This window comes from Trichogramma pretiosum, unplaced genomic scaffold (assembly GCF_000599845.2).
Source record: "Trichogramma pretiosum strain Unisexual culture from Peru unplaced genomic scaffold, Tpre_2.0 scaffold46, whole genome shotgun sequence".
Classification (NCBI taxonomy): Eukaryota; Metazoa; Arthropoda; class Insecta; order Hymenoptera; family Trichogrammatidae; genus Trichogramma; species Trichogramma pretiosum.
Window position 1 is genome coordinate 70,693 of NW_019641609.1, and position 16,388 is coordinate 87,080.

At 42.9% G+C, this 16,388-nt stretch overlaps 1 protein-coding gene across 3 annotated transcripts in view; it reads right to left on the bottom strand.

Moving 5' to 3' along the window:
* Positions 1–413: 413 nt before the first annotated feature.
* LOC106654940 (kazrin) overlaps positions 414–16,388 on the bottom strand; it is a 69,784-nt gene continuing 53,809 nt past the window's right edge. For 2 of the 3 annotated variants that reach the window (XM_023458513.1, XM_023458514.1), the window contains exons 3-12: positions 15,527–16,079; positions 13,218–13,930; positions 11,380–11,580; positions 10,834–11,287; positions 9,388–9,694; positions 9,043–9,298; positions 8,469–8,940; positions 8,240–8,384; positions 5,148–5,349; positions 414–2,372 (exon numbers count right to left, since the gene is read on the bottom strand). In XM_023458513.1, coding sequence (XP_023314281.1) covers positions 2,109–2,372; positions 5,148–5,349; positions 8,240–8,384; positions 8,469–8,940; positions 9,043–9,298; positions 9,388–9,694; positions 10,834–11,287; positions 11,380–11,580; positions 13,218–13,930; positions 15,527–16,079 — 3,567 coding nt within the window. In that variant the 3' untranslated portion in view covers positions 414–2,108. The remainder of the gene's footprint in view (positions 2,373–5,147; positions 5,350–8,239; positions 8,385–8,468; positions 8,941–9,042; positions 9,299–9,387; positions 9,695–10,833; positions 11,288–11,379; positions 11,581–13,217; positions 13,931–15,526; positions 16,080–16,388) is intronic. The other variant, XM_023458515.1, reaches the window with a different exon arrangement.

Below are 16,388 nucleotides of genomic sequence, written 5' to 3' on the forward strand. Positions count from 1 at the left end.
TTTTATTAGGTCATAATAAGAGACCGATATGCCATGTTAATGCTTATGAACTTTGAGATTACTTTTTTTACTTATTTGACATTTCGACATAGGCTTAAAACATCTGTGCAAGATGGATAATTTATCTACCGTGGAGAGGGAATCGGTCGGTCAGATAAACGTTTTGACCACTTATCGCGGCGAAGTAAATGCATTATCGCGCGGACTAATTCAAATTCTCTTCATAAATAAATATTTTTTATTATTTTCAAGGACGTCCCAATTATTTTCTAGGCTCGGAACGATCGAGTTTTTATAACGTATAAACTACGAATGTCAACAAATGGGAAATTGAATTCTTTTGGCTCGGAAATGACACGTGTCGTGATGATGAAGTTTAATAAATTAACTTGACAATTTTAAGGCATTAAATTTATTTCTCATAATTCGGGCTGGGTAGGGTTAATAAATATTTCATTACAGTATATACATAAAGTCTTTTAACATTAACACAGTCACAAAATATCCGGTTATTTTTAATAAACAAATTTAGTATGTATTTACACAAATAATACGTATTTATCGTTAGCTTTTTGCAGGCGAATATTTTTTTTAATGGGCTTTATTTCCAATACATTTTTCACGCAATTTCGAGAAATTTAAATTCAATAAAAGAAACAAATAATTTGTAAAAAATGCCTTTAATGAAATTCATGAAATTGATTTTTATATTTCAAGTATTTATTTACGAATTTTACTCGAATATTTTTTTGGTCTGTAAATTTAATTAAATCATCTTTAACACATTTGGTTTTAAGACTATAATGCAATTATTATTTATGTATACTTTATCAAATTATGTTAAGCAAGGTAAATACTTCAAAATCGGAATTTTCAAATGTGCTTGGATATTTATTGGAAGCATTTTGGAATATATTTCAATTCCTGGTAAATTTGACATTACTTTTTTTGAGCATTACTTCATTAAATTTTACAATTGATTGGCAGGCAGCATAAGTATTGTGCACAAGGATTAATCTTAAATTCTACAATCTTTGCTATTGAATTTACTTTTTCAATAAGATAAAATTGCATTAACCTGATTTAAAAATCAGTAAATAATTTTGACCAGTTAATTTTTGCACTTTCGTACATATAATATAATTAATCTCCAGGCGACCGACATATATAGAAGAAAGTTTTTGGTAACACTTTCGATTGTAAAAGTTTTCCCATGGACCATGCGGGACTGGTGCTTACGTACGCCTGGAGCTTAACATAATTTAAAGATACACATTTGGTTACAAATAATTTTACACCAAAATACAAATAACGTCGATTCACAACACATAGTTTAACTTTTCAAAATAAACCTAAATTAATCTTTACGTTTCGATACATATATCATTATGTATGTACAGTCATTTGTTCAACTTTGTTAAACGTATCTTTAAAGCTACAAAACTAAACAGCTTAATCACATCGAATGACCAATATGAATTTATCAGTCTACATCAGAAGATTCATGATCGTAAATTGGTACATTTTTAGATCACTAAATAAACAGCCTCTGTACATATAACACAAAAATTGCGTTTTTTGTTTGAATTTTAAAATGTTTCTTACATCAAAAGTCTCGTGCGATCACAGTCGTACTTTTGTGTCAGCATATTGGATTCGAAAAAACGTGTATATTTATTTGCATTACAATACAAGCCTAAATTTATCACCAATAATATCATAAGTGCTAAAAGGCAAAAATGAAGTTCCACCGTTTAGTCGATTCTGTCGGTAACTAAAATACAGCTCGCTGCTCATCGACGATCTCTCTATCATATGACCCTGTCGACTTTGCTCTTGCTAGCCGCGGGCCAAGTTTCCTCGGCCAAGCTGCCGTACCTCTGCACCCCGGGAAACGACCTGTCGACGCTCTGCGGCGAATAGTAGCCGCTGCTGCTCGGTGGATAATTATTGATCGGCGACTGATAACGATGATAGTAGTCGTTGTAGGAGTAGTAGGACGCCTGGGACGACGCCGAGGACGAGTATCCCCGCTCGCTGAGACTGCGCGGAGCCCCCGCAGTGCAGGACGACTGCTGCTGCTGCTGCAGGGGCCTCGCTGCCTCCTGTCAGACGGCCGTGCTGACGGCGCTCGGCAGCATCTGACTGCCGCCGCCGCACAGGTAATCGATGTCGCCGATGCTCTTGACGCGCCGATGACGCCTGGAGCTGCCCGATATCGTGGCTGGCCGAGGGGGAAGTTGCGGCGGTGGCGGTGAATTGCAGCTGGCGTAGATGTGGCCCTGGCTCGTCAAGCTGCCCGTCTCCGAGGACGAAGAGGGCGACGCCTTGTCGCTCCTCGGACGTAGACCTAGCGCTCGACTTAACGAGCCCTATTATACAATTTTCATTAAAATCAGTTAGTATTTTGTGAAGCGATTTGAGGAAAAGTCACCATTGAAAGATACGACTGCTTACGACAATTTTTCATCAACAACTTTCAAAAGTGATTTTCCGCACAAGTAATAAATAATAAAACTCAACCGAAAATCAAATATTAATTAACCAAAAAATTAATCAAAATTAACAGCTTGTCACTGAATATATATCTTCTATGCATCACATCTAAAATTATGTCAAATAAACTAACGAACTAAATCTAAAACAAGTCAATTTTGTTAACGCTACAAGAAAACAGCTACATGTATTATAAATTATTAATCATAATAAGAAGAATTGAAACTTACACCTGTGAATTTTTACGAGTGATTAGTACAAAATAAAGAACGAACGAACGAAAGTATGTTGCATGAAAGGTTCGTGATTTGATAAATGAAACACATTTTCTCGTTAAAAAAATAACAAATGACTTTTTTAGGGAGAAAAAAATATTTGAATAAAAATAAAACATTAAAAAATGGATCATTTATCAAGGAAGATGAATGAAAACCCTGGGCATATCTGTCACATTGAAATCTCATTATCATGTATTTACATTATTTCTCTTTAGCATATATATTTCTTATTTATTTCTATAATATCGATTTCTTTTGAAATTTGTCATTATTGTGATATATCTCAAGCATTTATTTTAACACCAGTTGTTGATTTTGTTTTATAGATTACTTTGGATCAGCTCGTTATCGTTCGAAATGTCCAACATTTCAATCCTTCAACGGTATCTTGTTAAGAATTTGGATCATTGTTAGTATAGCATACGCTAGCAGTTACATTTATTATACTTATAGCTCGGTCAGTATATTGGATATTACGTAGTAGAAAAAAAAATATTCAAATTTACAAAAGAACGTAACCATATACACGAGACTTTGAAAGCTTATATTCACACTCGTTCAGTCTTTTATAAACTGCGTTATGTTTATAAATGGCAGAAAAACTGTATAGCATAAAAGTAATTGATTTATTATCGTCACTGTCTTATCATCTGATATATTATTTTCGTGTATATTTGATTATAAATCTCGAGACACTGTCTCCGTTATTTCTCTGTTTTTTTTTTACTATTTCATTTCCTTTCCGCATTTTTTAATCATCAATATTATCATCATAGACGATGTATACAATAATTACAAAACTTTAGTAAATATACATCCTAGATTGCCCCAGTATTTATTTTTGTAAGCATCAAATTTGCTCTTTATTTATACACAGTCGTTGATGGAAAATGATGCGTCCATATGTATAATAATGTTCAATGGCAATATTTGTATATTACAGACGAGGAAACATATGGGGGGATGTCATATTTATATTTATGTGCATAGACATACTCAGCAGTTGTACAAAGTGATATGACCAAGTGAAATAGAATATAGTAAATATTCATCATGATGGATGTATCAAAACGCTGATATGATTAATTATTACTACGATGATGTAACATGATTTTATTAATTCTTTTTTTCTTCAGAATCAGTCCACATGTTCTTATTACAAATGAAGAAATTTTCTTTTACTTTCGCCATCGACAACAACATGCATAAGAGGGGACGATCGTTATAATTGACTTTGTGTTTTATCGTATGAAATCGTTATTCGTTACGACTGCAACTACCGCGGGTGCAACGACATTAATCCGCGAATTCGCTGGAAATTGAAACGTGCGCGCGGCTCTCTCTGCGTAATATATTTCCGGAGGTAGACGCGCGCGAGCGATGCGATGCATGAGAGAGAGATCGTCACGCAGCGATCGTCATAAATTATTCGAAAAGCAAAATAAATAAAAATGAAAAAAGAGGAGAAAAAAAGAAAAAGACAGAGAAATTCGTATTTTATGATCGATAAATTACGTAATGTTGTATGTATATTGAGCTACTATATGTGGCAGTCGGTGGCTGCGTAAGCGAATTCACGCTCTACTGCTCGCGTAAGCACTCGCCCACTATATCATGCTTCGACGTGCCGCATCATCCCCCTCCCCCATCAGCGAGAATATGTGAGTACATGTTATTTTTTTACACGCTTATAAATGTAGAATAAAATGACGATGCCAAGTTCTACAATGTGACACATAATTTCGTTATATTACATGCAAAAGATGGATGTGACGCGTCGTCCAAGTTTATTCTAAAAAAAAAAAAAAAATAACGACATAATATTCGATTCGTATGCGTGCGTGCCGTGTACTCTCTCGTGCATGATTTCATCTTTCGAAATAGCACAGTAGTAGCAGAAGTCGAAGGTAGAAATTATCTCTACCGAGCGTGTTGGGTGTACGCTCAAGTTTCACATTATCTCCGCGCGCGTGAGTCTCTGTATTTAAATATCAAAACGGGGGGAGCAAATTAACGGCTTGTATTATGTTGACGATTTCTAGAGGCGAGATTTACGAGGCGAATATGAGAGCGTAAAATCCGGTATGATATTGGTAAATTAAATGCGTCTCTCATTCGAGCGTCGACCGTACCCACCGTGAAAATAATAACAAAAGTCAAAAAGTGACTGATAATTATGTAGACCTATACGAAAAAAGAAGGAAAAAATGATCTACAGAGATATGAGCAAGCGCAGCAAAAACATCAAACTACCACACCCGCACTACACACATAGAGCATGACAAAGAAAAGCGATTACAGTCAGCGATAAGTATAAAAAAAGACACAGAAGATGTAGTATAATGTATAATATGGTACAGCATGCAACATTACCCTGAGACTAGAGCGACGTCGATCGATGGTACTGGTGGCGTTGATAATGGGCACCGACTGCTGACTGATCAATCCGTGGCTATTGTAATGATTCACCGGCGATTGTATGTGCAGGCTGCTCCGATTTCCGCGCCCCAGGCTGCCGAGGCTGCTCATCGGCCTCGCGGGTCCACCGTTGCGCGGTACCACCTCCAGATTCGCCCTTTTTATTTGCCAAAAATTTCAGCGCATTCACACACATTGAGATCAAAAAATATTGACACATGCATAATAATAGTATATATGTTTATCTTTTTTTCTGTTTATGTTGTTTGATGAATGATAATAAAAAAAAATTAATGATAATGAACATAAACATGGCACATGATCTCTTGCTCGGTTTTTTTGTTGTTTTAAATGTATTGATGATGATGGTTATACTTGTCAGATAAAAATAAAGATCAAGCGTGTATGTAGAGCACCACGAGACACACACACGTACATAATAATGATAATAAAATGTAATAAAAAGCTGAACAGCATCAATGCCATGTGAAACAGCCAATCGCTCCATGCTAGCCAAACGAATTGGTGTATTTAATGCATATTGTATAGACGACCGATCGATTTGCACTGTATACAAAAATATAACGGGTAATAATTGACTCTCGTGTATGCGTTCGTGTCAATATATTAAACATGTAATTCGTGTATAGTAGACTATGCCGGCCGATTCGCGTGGTTGTTGCACTGCTTCATAAATGTTCAATTCCGTAATCGAGTAAACAAGTTGTAACGATATATTGTAATTTGATGTGAAATATATGTCCGTATACATATGAAAATGTAGAAAGATGGCAAGCACATTACGCCGACAATGTATAACGAAGACGCTTGAAAAAAAAAAGGTAGAGAGAGAGTGAGAAAAAAGGATGTGAATTAATGAGTGAAATATTTTTACCACCGGGGAAGAAGAGAGAGAGAGAGAGGAAAAAAAAGAGTAAAAGGCTCTAATAAAAGCGTTTTTTCTTTTTCTTGATAGTCCGTGCGCGCGCGAGCAACGCTACATGCACTGCTTATGCATAAAAATAAAAGCTAGCTACAACTTCCTTTCCTCTCTCCCTTTTTTATCTTCATTTACCTCGGGCACGCTGCTGGGTGCAAGCTTTGAACGCTTTTCTCTCTCTTTTTCCCTTTCTCTCTTTTTTTTACTCGTTTTTATGCATTTGTACGGTCTTTTTATCAGACGAAAAAAAAGGTAGAGCGGCAGAGTAGTGGTAACATTAGAGATGTGATATTGCATGTAATATTTATATTTATACTTATATATAGAGCAGAGGAAACATCAAAAAGATTGTTAGGTAAGAAATACATGTATACACATATATTCAAATGTATCTACGGAAGGAAAATAAATAAAAAAATTATTAAGAAGTAAGGGAGATCAAAGAAATCCTAGAGGTAGATCGGTTATGCCATGAATATGCGATTCATTCCCAAGAGCAGGAGAGAAAAAATTACGTCGTACTGTATGCACGACAGCGCGAGGGAATCAAATGGAATTTCAGAATGAAGTTTTACAAACGAGCAATAGTTTCACGGGATTGCAATAATCAGGGTCACTTGATACAGATAAAAGAGGAAAAAAAAAGTACACTTGACAACGTATGTAAAAAAAGTAAATAAAAAAAAAGTGGATGGATGTATATTCGTGCTCGACAAAGTAATTTTAGCTGTAAGTGCAATACGGCAGGCAATAGAAGCGGCAACTGCTGCATTCTAGACACATATATAATACAGAATATAAAAAAAAAAGAAGAAGAAATTGTAACAAAGAGAAATCCCGAGCGTAGCAGAAGGAAAATTGTAATTTGCTCCTTCTCTATATTTTTCGGCTTGCATCGCGGCACTGCATTTTCCAGCGTAATTCAATGGGAAACTTTTTCTATACCATTCACAATGCAAAGAGAACTATTAATACGCGAGCGAGCGCGTGTGTTTTTTATTCGATTTTTTTCTATAGCATTGGCAATTTCCAAGAGCGCAGGCAAGTAGTAGCGCTCTGTTTTTGGTCAGACGGCGGGGGTGGCTTCGTTACTCAATCATTCTCTTTTTCTCTCTCTATCTCGTAATGGTCCTAAAATAAATAGGACATGGAAAAGTGTCTTTTACTCCCTTTTATTGAAGGTCACACACGATAAAAGCAGTCATTTAGAAAATATATCGAGCTGCAAAGAGAGAAGTGGTAGAAAATATATCTATATGTACATATACTCAGTCGCAAATCGACACACACACACACAAACAAACACACATTCTGGCTGGAATTGTCAATGCCTGGAAAGTTCGTATCTTTCCCCGTAAATGCAATTTAATGGTGATGTTTGGAGGACTATGCGTTTTTCGATAAAACAGAAAAACCGAATTCTCAGTGCTCGTTAATGAATCAACTCTTTCTCTGCGCATCCTTTCTTGCTGCTGCGATGCGCGCTCTCCATCTTCCATTAAATCATTTGGCCCGGTTTTTTTAATATATCTTCATGCGATTATTATCGTATTTACACATTTCATCATATATTTTTTATGAATAATTAATATTATATGAGTTGTATCGTACCTACGTGTGTGCATTACTGGTGTTATGACATACTTTCTCATTATTACATGAAGCGATGATCGATGGAGCGTAATTAAATTTTAGTTAGAAATAAATATAGTTTATGATGACCTGTTATCGCCTTATTTTATCTTTCGTATGTACAATGAAAAGCGATGATAACGAGAACTTGGCCAGACCGATCGATGCTTAGGGTCGTTTCTACAATTTTTTAATATGAATGATAACTACACGCGATAACTACAGTTTATGCGTAATTAATTTTCTCGACAAATTGCAGAAACAAGCCCTAAGCTATATCTCTCGTTACGTTCTTACGCAACGCATCAACTATCGTGCGTATTTGCTTCCGCATAATAAGGTTTGATTATCATGAGTAATAGTCAACGGATCAACGTTAAGGATCATCGTCATATCGGCCATATCGAGCAAACAACAAGAGATTCAGTGCGCGGGATTGTCGAGTATGGCATCGGGATTCCTGTAGATCGAGTACCTTGCTGGCAGGACCAGTGCCTCGAGCTCGGCCGTCAGGTGTCGGCGTATCATCTGCTTGGCCGCCGGGATGCCCAGAGCGGTGGCCATCGTGTCGCCGGTGAAGGAGGGCTCCAGCACCACCAAGGCTCCGTGCACACCCGAATCTGTTCACGAGAGTGGGTCAGTTTTATTCGCAACATGCGACGCGTATAAGAAAAAACCGCAAAAAATCACGCAAACACACTTACCCTTGAGATTGTCAGCGTACTCGGCCAGATCGATGGCCCTTGCCCACCTGATGAATCGCTGATTGGTCCAGACCAGAGGATCCGCGTCGACGGTCTCGCAATTGTGTCGTCTCACCGCCAGCGCCTGCCTGTCGTAATTCAACATTCTGAGCAAATTGATGCCGTGCACTATACTGGCCTGATGGAACTTTCTCGTGACGCCGAGCAGCTTTTCCAGCTCCTTTTTGCTCAGATGATCGAGCATGCGGGCGTCGACCATGTTGGTGGCGAAACTCTCGGCGTACTGCGCCAGGCCGAGGTCGGGCAGCCACTCCGAGCTGACCCAGGTGTGGCCGAGCTGGCCGATGCAGGGGTAGCGCACGAGATTCGGATGTCGATGCTCCTCGATGGCCAGACGCAGCTTTTTACGATGTAGCGGATGCGTCACGCCCAGGCCTGCCTCCAACTCGGCGTCGCTCAACTCGAGCAGTACCTTTTTGACACAAGCATCGATACACGTTGTATTGTTCCATTCTACTCCATTATGTACGCCTGCGGGAGCACAACTCGTAGCTTCAATGTTATCCACACGTACCTTTCCGGACTTGACGTTTTCCGCACAGCGTGGCCCGTACTGCGGCATTCCTAGGGCGACCTCGAGCCAGGCCAGCACAGTGGGCGCTCGCCAGCGTTCCATGGGTATGGAGGCGGCCTCGCGCAGCAGTCGCAGCTTTTCCGCGTAACCCTCCTCGGTGAGCGGCGACCACGAGCGATACGGATCGAAGGCGTCTGTCGCCGACTCGCCCAGTACGCCGCTCGTCGTTTTCCGGTGTCGGGAGCGCGCGAACACCCTACAACAGCAGATGACAATACGTTCAAATATCGATACTCGAACAAGTGTCTGGAATTTCTCACTGTCTCGTCGCATAGAGAAACGTACCTCGATATCGATCCCCAGGTGCCGCCGCCGCGCTGAGCCGACGATCTCGAGTGCACCGACTGCAGAACTCCGCCGACGGGCGATTGTTGCTGCTGCTGCTGCGCTTGTCGCTCCTGCTGATGATGACCATGATGACCGGAGGACGAGATCTTGCTGCCGCCGATGAGCCTCTTGTGCAGCAAGTCGCCGTTGCCGTCCAACGGGCTGTGCAGCTGCTCGACCGAGCGAGACAGCACGGAATTGTCCATCGAGCGAGAGAACGCGTTGAGCGGCGACAGAGTCGGGCTGCAATCTTTCGGCGTCGTCGCTGTTGGATAGAGAGAAACAGAAAAAAACGCAGGCGTCAGCAGCGGTATAAAACTCGTTTTCTCTCGTCGCGAGCTTTTCTCGCCGAGTTGATTTTATCGATTCGTTATCAGGTTTAGAAGCGACGACTTTTTTTTCTATTAATATGTATGGCGAGAGATGCAGTTTAGCGATTGTGAAGCATGCAGCGTGCAGTGTAGGCATATTTAAAAATGAAAGTAAACGAAGAGTCTATTTTTGTTATGTGTCATCGGTATGACCCACATCGTCCTTTTTTTCTTTATCTTTTTTCTCGCTTTCGTGCTATATACTCGTAACTTACACTGATACATGAGCGCCGAGGGCACCGACGCATTGGCCGACGACGACATACTGTCCGTGTCCGTCTGGCTTTGCTGCTGTTGATGCGGATCTTTACCAATTTCGGTGATTATAGTGGCTCCGAAGTGCGTGATCGACGGCGAGGACGAAACGACCCTTGGCTTGCTCGTCGACGACGAGGACGACGACGAGGGAGGATTGGTGGCTCGATTTTCTGGTTCTGGTGTAGTGATGGTGATGGTGCAGTGTACGATATCGATAGATAGATATATGAGTAATGGCATGAATTCGGCGCCGTAATATACGTTAAAAGCTGCTGTCGAGTTCGTGTGTCGTTGAGTAGTCGTGAGAGATAGTTATTAAACACTTAGAGGGTATACACAAGTACATAAACGCATGCGGAGCAAATGAGAGTGAATTAATCGAAAGGGGTGGTGGTGGGTGAACGCGGTAGGAAGCATGCAGATCGTCAACACCACTGCTGATTGCGATGAAAAGGCTCGAGTGACGTATTATTATTATTATTATAGATATATAGCAGTGATGAGTAGTCGTATTAGTTTCTGAACACGACGCGGCGGGCAACTATCGCGAACATTCAAAGTTCGGGAAAGTCGATAATGGAATATCTTGCGATTTCTCTCTCTCTCTCTCTCTCTCTCTCTGTGGCAAGAAAACTTGCCCGCCGAGTCGTCGTCGTCTACCGAGTCGTCGGTTTGGTCGAGCCGCATATATATATCTTATACATATACGCCATATCTAGGTTGTCACCAACTATACAGGTCAGAAAGCGGTTGCTATATCTATATCATAACTCACCATCTGCCGTGGAGTCGGATAGATTGCCGCCTATGCTGGTGGCCCCGCCGCTCTCGCGGTCGCTGCTGCCACGGACGCCGCTGTCGGCGCTACAGCTGCCCCGATCGCCGGCCATGAAGCCGCCCAGAGCGCCACTGGTCGTGCTGCCGAGGCCGCTGGAGCTGTTGGTGCCGCCGCCGGCGAGGAGAGAACCACCGCCACCGACACCGGAGCCGAGCAAAGTTGGGCCCAGGTCACCGCTCGAGCCGCCGTGGTTGTGGGCCAGCAGCGAGGCGTTGTTGTTGTTGTTGTGGTTGCCGGGTGCTCCTCCGCCGCTCGAGACGAGTATTCCGCTGCCGCTGCTACCCGCGCCCGGGGTCGCGGCGCCGTTGACGCTCCCGCGTGGGAACGACACCAACGACTCCTGGTCGCTGAGGCATATGCTGCCGCCTCGGTCGTTCAGTTGCCGTTGTAACTGTAATTAAAAGAACCCCACACGTCAGTCTATACGTCTTTTCTCTTTTTTTTTTTTTTTTTTTTTAATAGTGCTATAGATTTCAAACGTACCTCTTTGATGGTCGCGTGTGCGTGCGACAGTGCGGCCTCCTTCTCGGCCAGGCTCGCCGCCAGAGTTATGCTGCGGTCGGCTTCGTCGCGAGCCGCTCGCAGCAGACTCCAACGTTCCCGCTCGCGCTCCAGCTCCCGCTCCTCCGGATTGGCTCCGGGTTGCTGCATGCGGCCGAGATTAGCCTCGCTCTCCCGCAGTCGCTGTGAACACACACACATACAATCGATCTTTTCTTACTTCGTGTCCTTTTTTTAAACGCATTCGAAGTATGCGCAAACCCTTTGGTATTACAGTGTACATTTGAAAATTATATTTGCGAGTCTCGCGCGTCCGTAGATATAGATATATACTCTGTATACGAGAAGCACTGCGCGCAATACCATCCATCTATGCCCCGGTGCTATGCCAAAACTTCCCAACGAGAGAGATGCGACTTGACTTATGTCTTGTCTACATACGTACAGATAACTACTGCTGCACACACATACGTAGACAACTCGGGCTATACGAAGTACACGCAGTTTGTCTCTAGTCGACGCGCAAAGCTGAATCATTCACCCGACTCTGCGGAGACGCCGCGCCACATTGTACTACTATATCGCAGAGCAAATATATACCTATACATCAGTGTTCGTCGCTGATTATCGCTGACAGATGAAAGGAACAATGCGTATACACAAGGGGAGGAAAGTTGTTGAGCGTACGCGTGAAAATGCAGAAATTTAACAGTCACGGAATTCTTTGATGTACAGAGATGTTTGTGTGCAAAAAAATAAGATAGAAGAAGGATCATCAGAAGAGCTGCTATTAAGCAATATAGATCGTCGTGAAAAAATAGAAAGAAAAATCTTTAAGCAGCCGAGAGATTTATGCGGCGCCTATACATACATGGGTTGCTGCTGCGCTCCGCACAAAGCGAGACATTCTCGCTCGTACGTTACGTAGCACCCACACATACACACTCTTATACGGCCAATTCTAATCCGTTTAGTCTGCTCACGCGCTCGTATAAAAGACGATGTTTTTCCTTGTAGGTACTAGCAGCTACTACAGCGGCCGAATAAAACCTGTGCATGCTCCGCGTGCAGCGAGAAAAATGCTCGTGGGCGGATTTATATACACACTGAGAGGCGCGGTGCGCGCCTGGACACAAAAGAAATTTGTAAAGGTGGAAAAATTCACTTACAAGCAGCCTCGTTGTATTATCGAACATAAAGTCACATCGATAAGGGGCATCAATCACACCTAATGATATTCCTCTCTTTCTCTTTCGCAAAAGTGAGTGAGGCACAGACAAAAACGCTTCTTCACTAACGATGCAAATGAAGTTCGGCGAGCTCTCCTCTATATACACGTCGACGAACCAATAAACTCTCGTTCCGGTTTATTACTGGCAGCTTCCTGTTACATTAGAAAAAAAACGACGAGAGAGAGGAAAAAAGAAGAGAGGAAAAAAAGGCCGGAGTAGTAGTAGTAGTAGTGGTAGGAAGATGCTCCGGTGCAGGCGCGCGCGCGGTGCTCTCGTCGTCGTCCTCGTCGGGTGCAGGACGAAAAGACGGGAAATTGACGTTGCGCTTTATCGTCGAGAAAATCCCTGACAATGAAAAAGGGGAGGAGGGTAAAGTGGTTGAAGTTAGTTGGACTTGACAGGAGGAGCTTTTCAGATGCGCGCTCGGGCCAACGAGCGCGTGGCAGTAGCGTCGCAAAAATAGTACACCGTGTGTTTTTGTTTGTTCGCAATCGAATTTCGTGTTTGTGGCGAGCTTAAAAAAAAAAAAAAAAAAAAGAAGGAAAAGGAAAAAGAGAAAGAAAAAGTAGAAAAGCAGGAAAAACAAACCTGCTCGTAATTCCTTATAAAATCCCGAAGCTCTCGTTCTTTGTCCTCGAGCGTGGCGTACAGTGCTTTCGTCTGATTGATCAGGTCGTACTTTTCCGCTCGCAGTCTCTTGCGGTCGGCCTTGAGGCTCTGCACGGTCTCGCGGGCATGCTGCAGCTCCATCTCCAGGGCGACGTAGCGCGCCTCGTCGTCGATGACCGACTCGTCGGCGGCGCCCACTTCGCCGCGCGACGCCCCAGTCAGCAAGAGTCTACGTAGCCGCGCGACCTCGGCCACCAGACGCTCGTTCTCCAGTCGCAGACGGCGCGACGAGGCGAGCTCGACGTGTCCGTGACCGCGGAGATTCGAGAGTCGCGAGGCCACCATCGGGTCGCCCAGCCCGAGCGGGTGTCCGGGCGAGCAGGGCCGACTGCCCGGAGCCGGTCCGGGTGGCTCGTTGTCGTCGTCGGTTCTCGGCTCGCCGTCCAGGAAGTCCTCCTGCTTGCTCGGTGGCCTAAGAAGCTGCTGCTGCTTCTGCATGCGCTCGCTGCCCGCGCGTTGGAAGAAGGGCCGGGTGCCGCTTATGGGACTGGCCGAGTCCGAGCGCGAGTCTAGACTGCTGCCCGCGGATCCGGCCAGTCTCGTTTTCTCCAGGGCCGGCATCAGCGGTCGTCGGGAGAGTTGCGGCTGCTGCTTGTCTATTGGACTGGCGCAAGGCGAGCCGTTGCGACGATCTGTGTTGCAATCAAAGCAGAAAAATTAGTTTTGTAGATTTTCGTTTCTTCATCGGTAGAAATTATTCGCAGATAACAAATACTTTTCAAATCAGCATATTTTTATAATCTTTTAAACTATACAGGGTGTCCCAAAAGTATGGAAACCTCTGAAAAGCGGCCAAAATAAGCGGGAAAAAAAATTGGATAACCCTATATTCGACGTATTTTTTCACGGGGAATCCAATGGTGACCTTGGATTTGACCTTGAACATAACCTCAAAGCTGCAGCGACTCAAAAATCAATTTTTCAAATGTAACCCCCATTTTTTATTGCAGATTTGAAAAGAGCGGAAAATTTCACGTCGAAATGTATGTTTTGTTTTTTTTTAAAGACCATTTTAAGGGTGCTACAGGCTCAAATAAAAACCCCGATTTAACCTAAAATTAAGCTCAGAAGAACTTCATTTTCAAACTGTACCGCCCCCCAAAAATTATATTGGAAAAAAAACATGAAGGCCTATTCAAACATAAAATTTTTTGCTGTTTTCAAATCTGAAATAAAAATTGCGGTTGCCTTGTAAAAACTTGACTTTGAGTTTCTGCAGCTTTTAGGTTATGTTCTAGGTCAAATTTAAGGTCACCATTGAAAAAAGCGAAAAATTTTACGTTTGAATAGCCACTTATGTTTTTTTTCCAATATCATTTTTGGGGGCGCTACAGTTAGAAAATGAAGTTCTTCTGAGTTTAATTTTAGGTTAAATCGGGGTTTCATTTGAGCCTGTAGCACCCTTAAATTGGTCTTTGAAAAAAAACAAAACATACATTTCGACGTGAAATTTTCCGCTCTTTTCAAATCTGCAATAAAAAATGGGGGTTACATTTGAAAAATTGATTTTTGAGGTTATGTTCAAGGTCAAATCCGAGGTCACCATTGGATTTCCCGTGAAAAAATACGTCGAATATAGGGTTATCCACTTTTTTCCCCGCTTATTTTGGCCGCTTTTCAGAAGTTTCCATACTTTTGGGACACCCTGTATATTAACTAAAATTAATAAAATATCTAGAATATTAAAATTAAAGTAATCTTACCGGAAATTTACTGGATGAATTATAGAATAGTATATTTTGTAACAAGTGCGCGAAGCAGTTGACTCATCCAGGAGTTTTCACCAGAGCGTAGCGAGGGTGCAAAGACTCCTGGGTGAGTCAAATTCCTCGCGGACTAGTAGTAAACGATATTTTTTAACTCTGCTTGCGAGAAACTAGGGTTTTCTGACGATTTAAGGTTAGAAAGCCCGTGTTTCGCGCACGCAGTGTTAAAAACGACTTAAAAATACTGCTATTATTTGGTGAAATTTAATGATGGTACTCGCATTAAAAATAACACATTATGTTTGGAGAATCCAAAACTTTAATATATAAAGAACTAAGGCAAGAATATTAGAAATTCTACAGGCACGCAGTAGTTCATAATTTAGCGCTAGCTGGCGTATAGACAAACGTTCGGTAACCAAAAGAGAAAAAGCATAGTGTTACCATAAAGTACAGATTTTCAATAGAAGAGTATTACATTCTTTTTGATAATATCAAATGGCGAAAGCGCAACGAACTTACCCAGGGGACTGGCTCGGTCTCCGGGGTCCTTGCTCCTATCGATCGGACTGGTCCTCTTGTCGACCGGACTGACGCTCTTGTCGCTGAGCGAGCTCCTCTTGTCGATGGGACTGCTGCCGCTGCTCAGCCGCTTGTTGTTGACCGAGTCGACGACGGCGTGATCTACAGCGCCGGTCGAATTGTGTCCAGGTACTGCCAGTCCGTTGGCCGGTGGTGGTCCAGTACCACCACCGCCACCACCGCTGCTGCTGCTCGGGGTCGAGCCGCCACCCGTACTGGTCGTACTGCTGGCGCTGCTGCTCGAACTTGTGCTGCCCCCGTGATTATTTCTGACGTTGTTGACATTGTTGTTGCTGCCGCTGCTGCTGTTGTTGCTGTTGTTGTTGATGTGATTGAGACGCGCCGGTACAGGCGGACACTGATCAGCCTGCACGCTCGGTCGAGTCGTCGTTGTCGGCGGTGGCTGCGGCTGCTGCTGCTGCTTGTCGATCAGCTCGGTCTCGAGCCTCAAGCCCGCTCCTACGTTCTCCTCCACCATCACGCGAAGTTTCGCCTGAAATTATACAAAGATAAAAGCATATCGTTTAGTATGGGGAATCGAAGAGGTGATAATACTTTTTTTTGTGCGAGTCAGAGAGCTGATATAACACAGCTGAATAGCCTCTCTGCGCTCGGCGCAAATGTATAATATTACAGGACTCGAGGCGAGTAGTCGGTCGCTTTGTGTGCGCAAGGATCGCGTATTACGCAGGGCGAACCTCATTTCAATTCCAGATTAAATCCAAAGGGAGAGAGAGAGAGAGAGAGAGAGAGAGCCAAGCACGAGCCATAGACCCCGCCACGCCCTTTTCCACAACCCAGA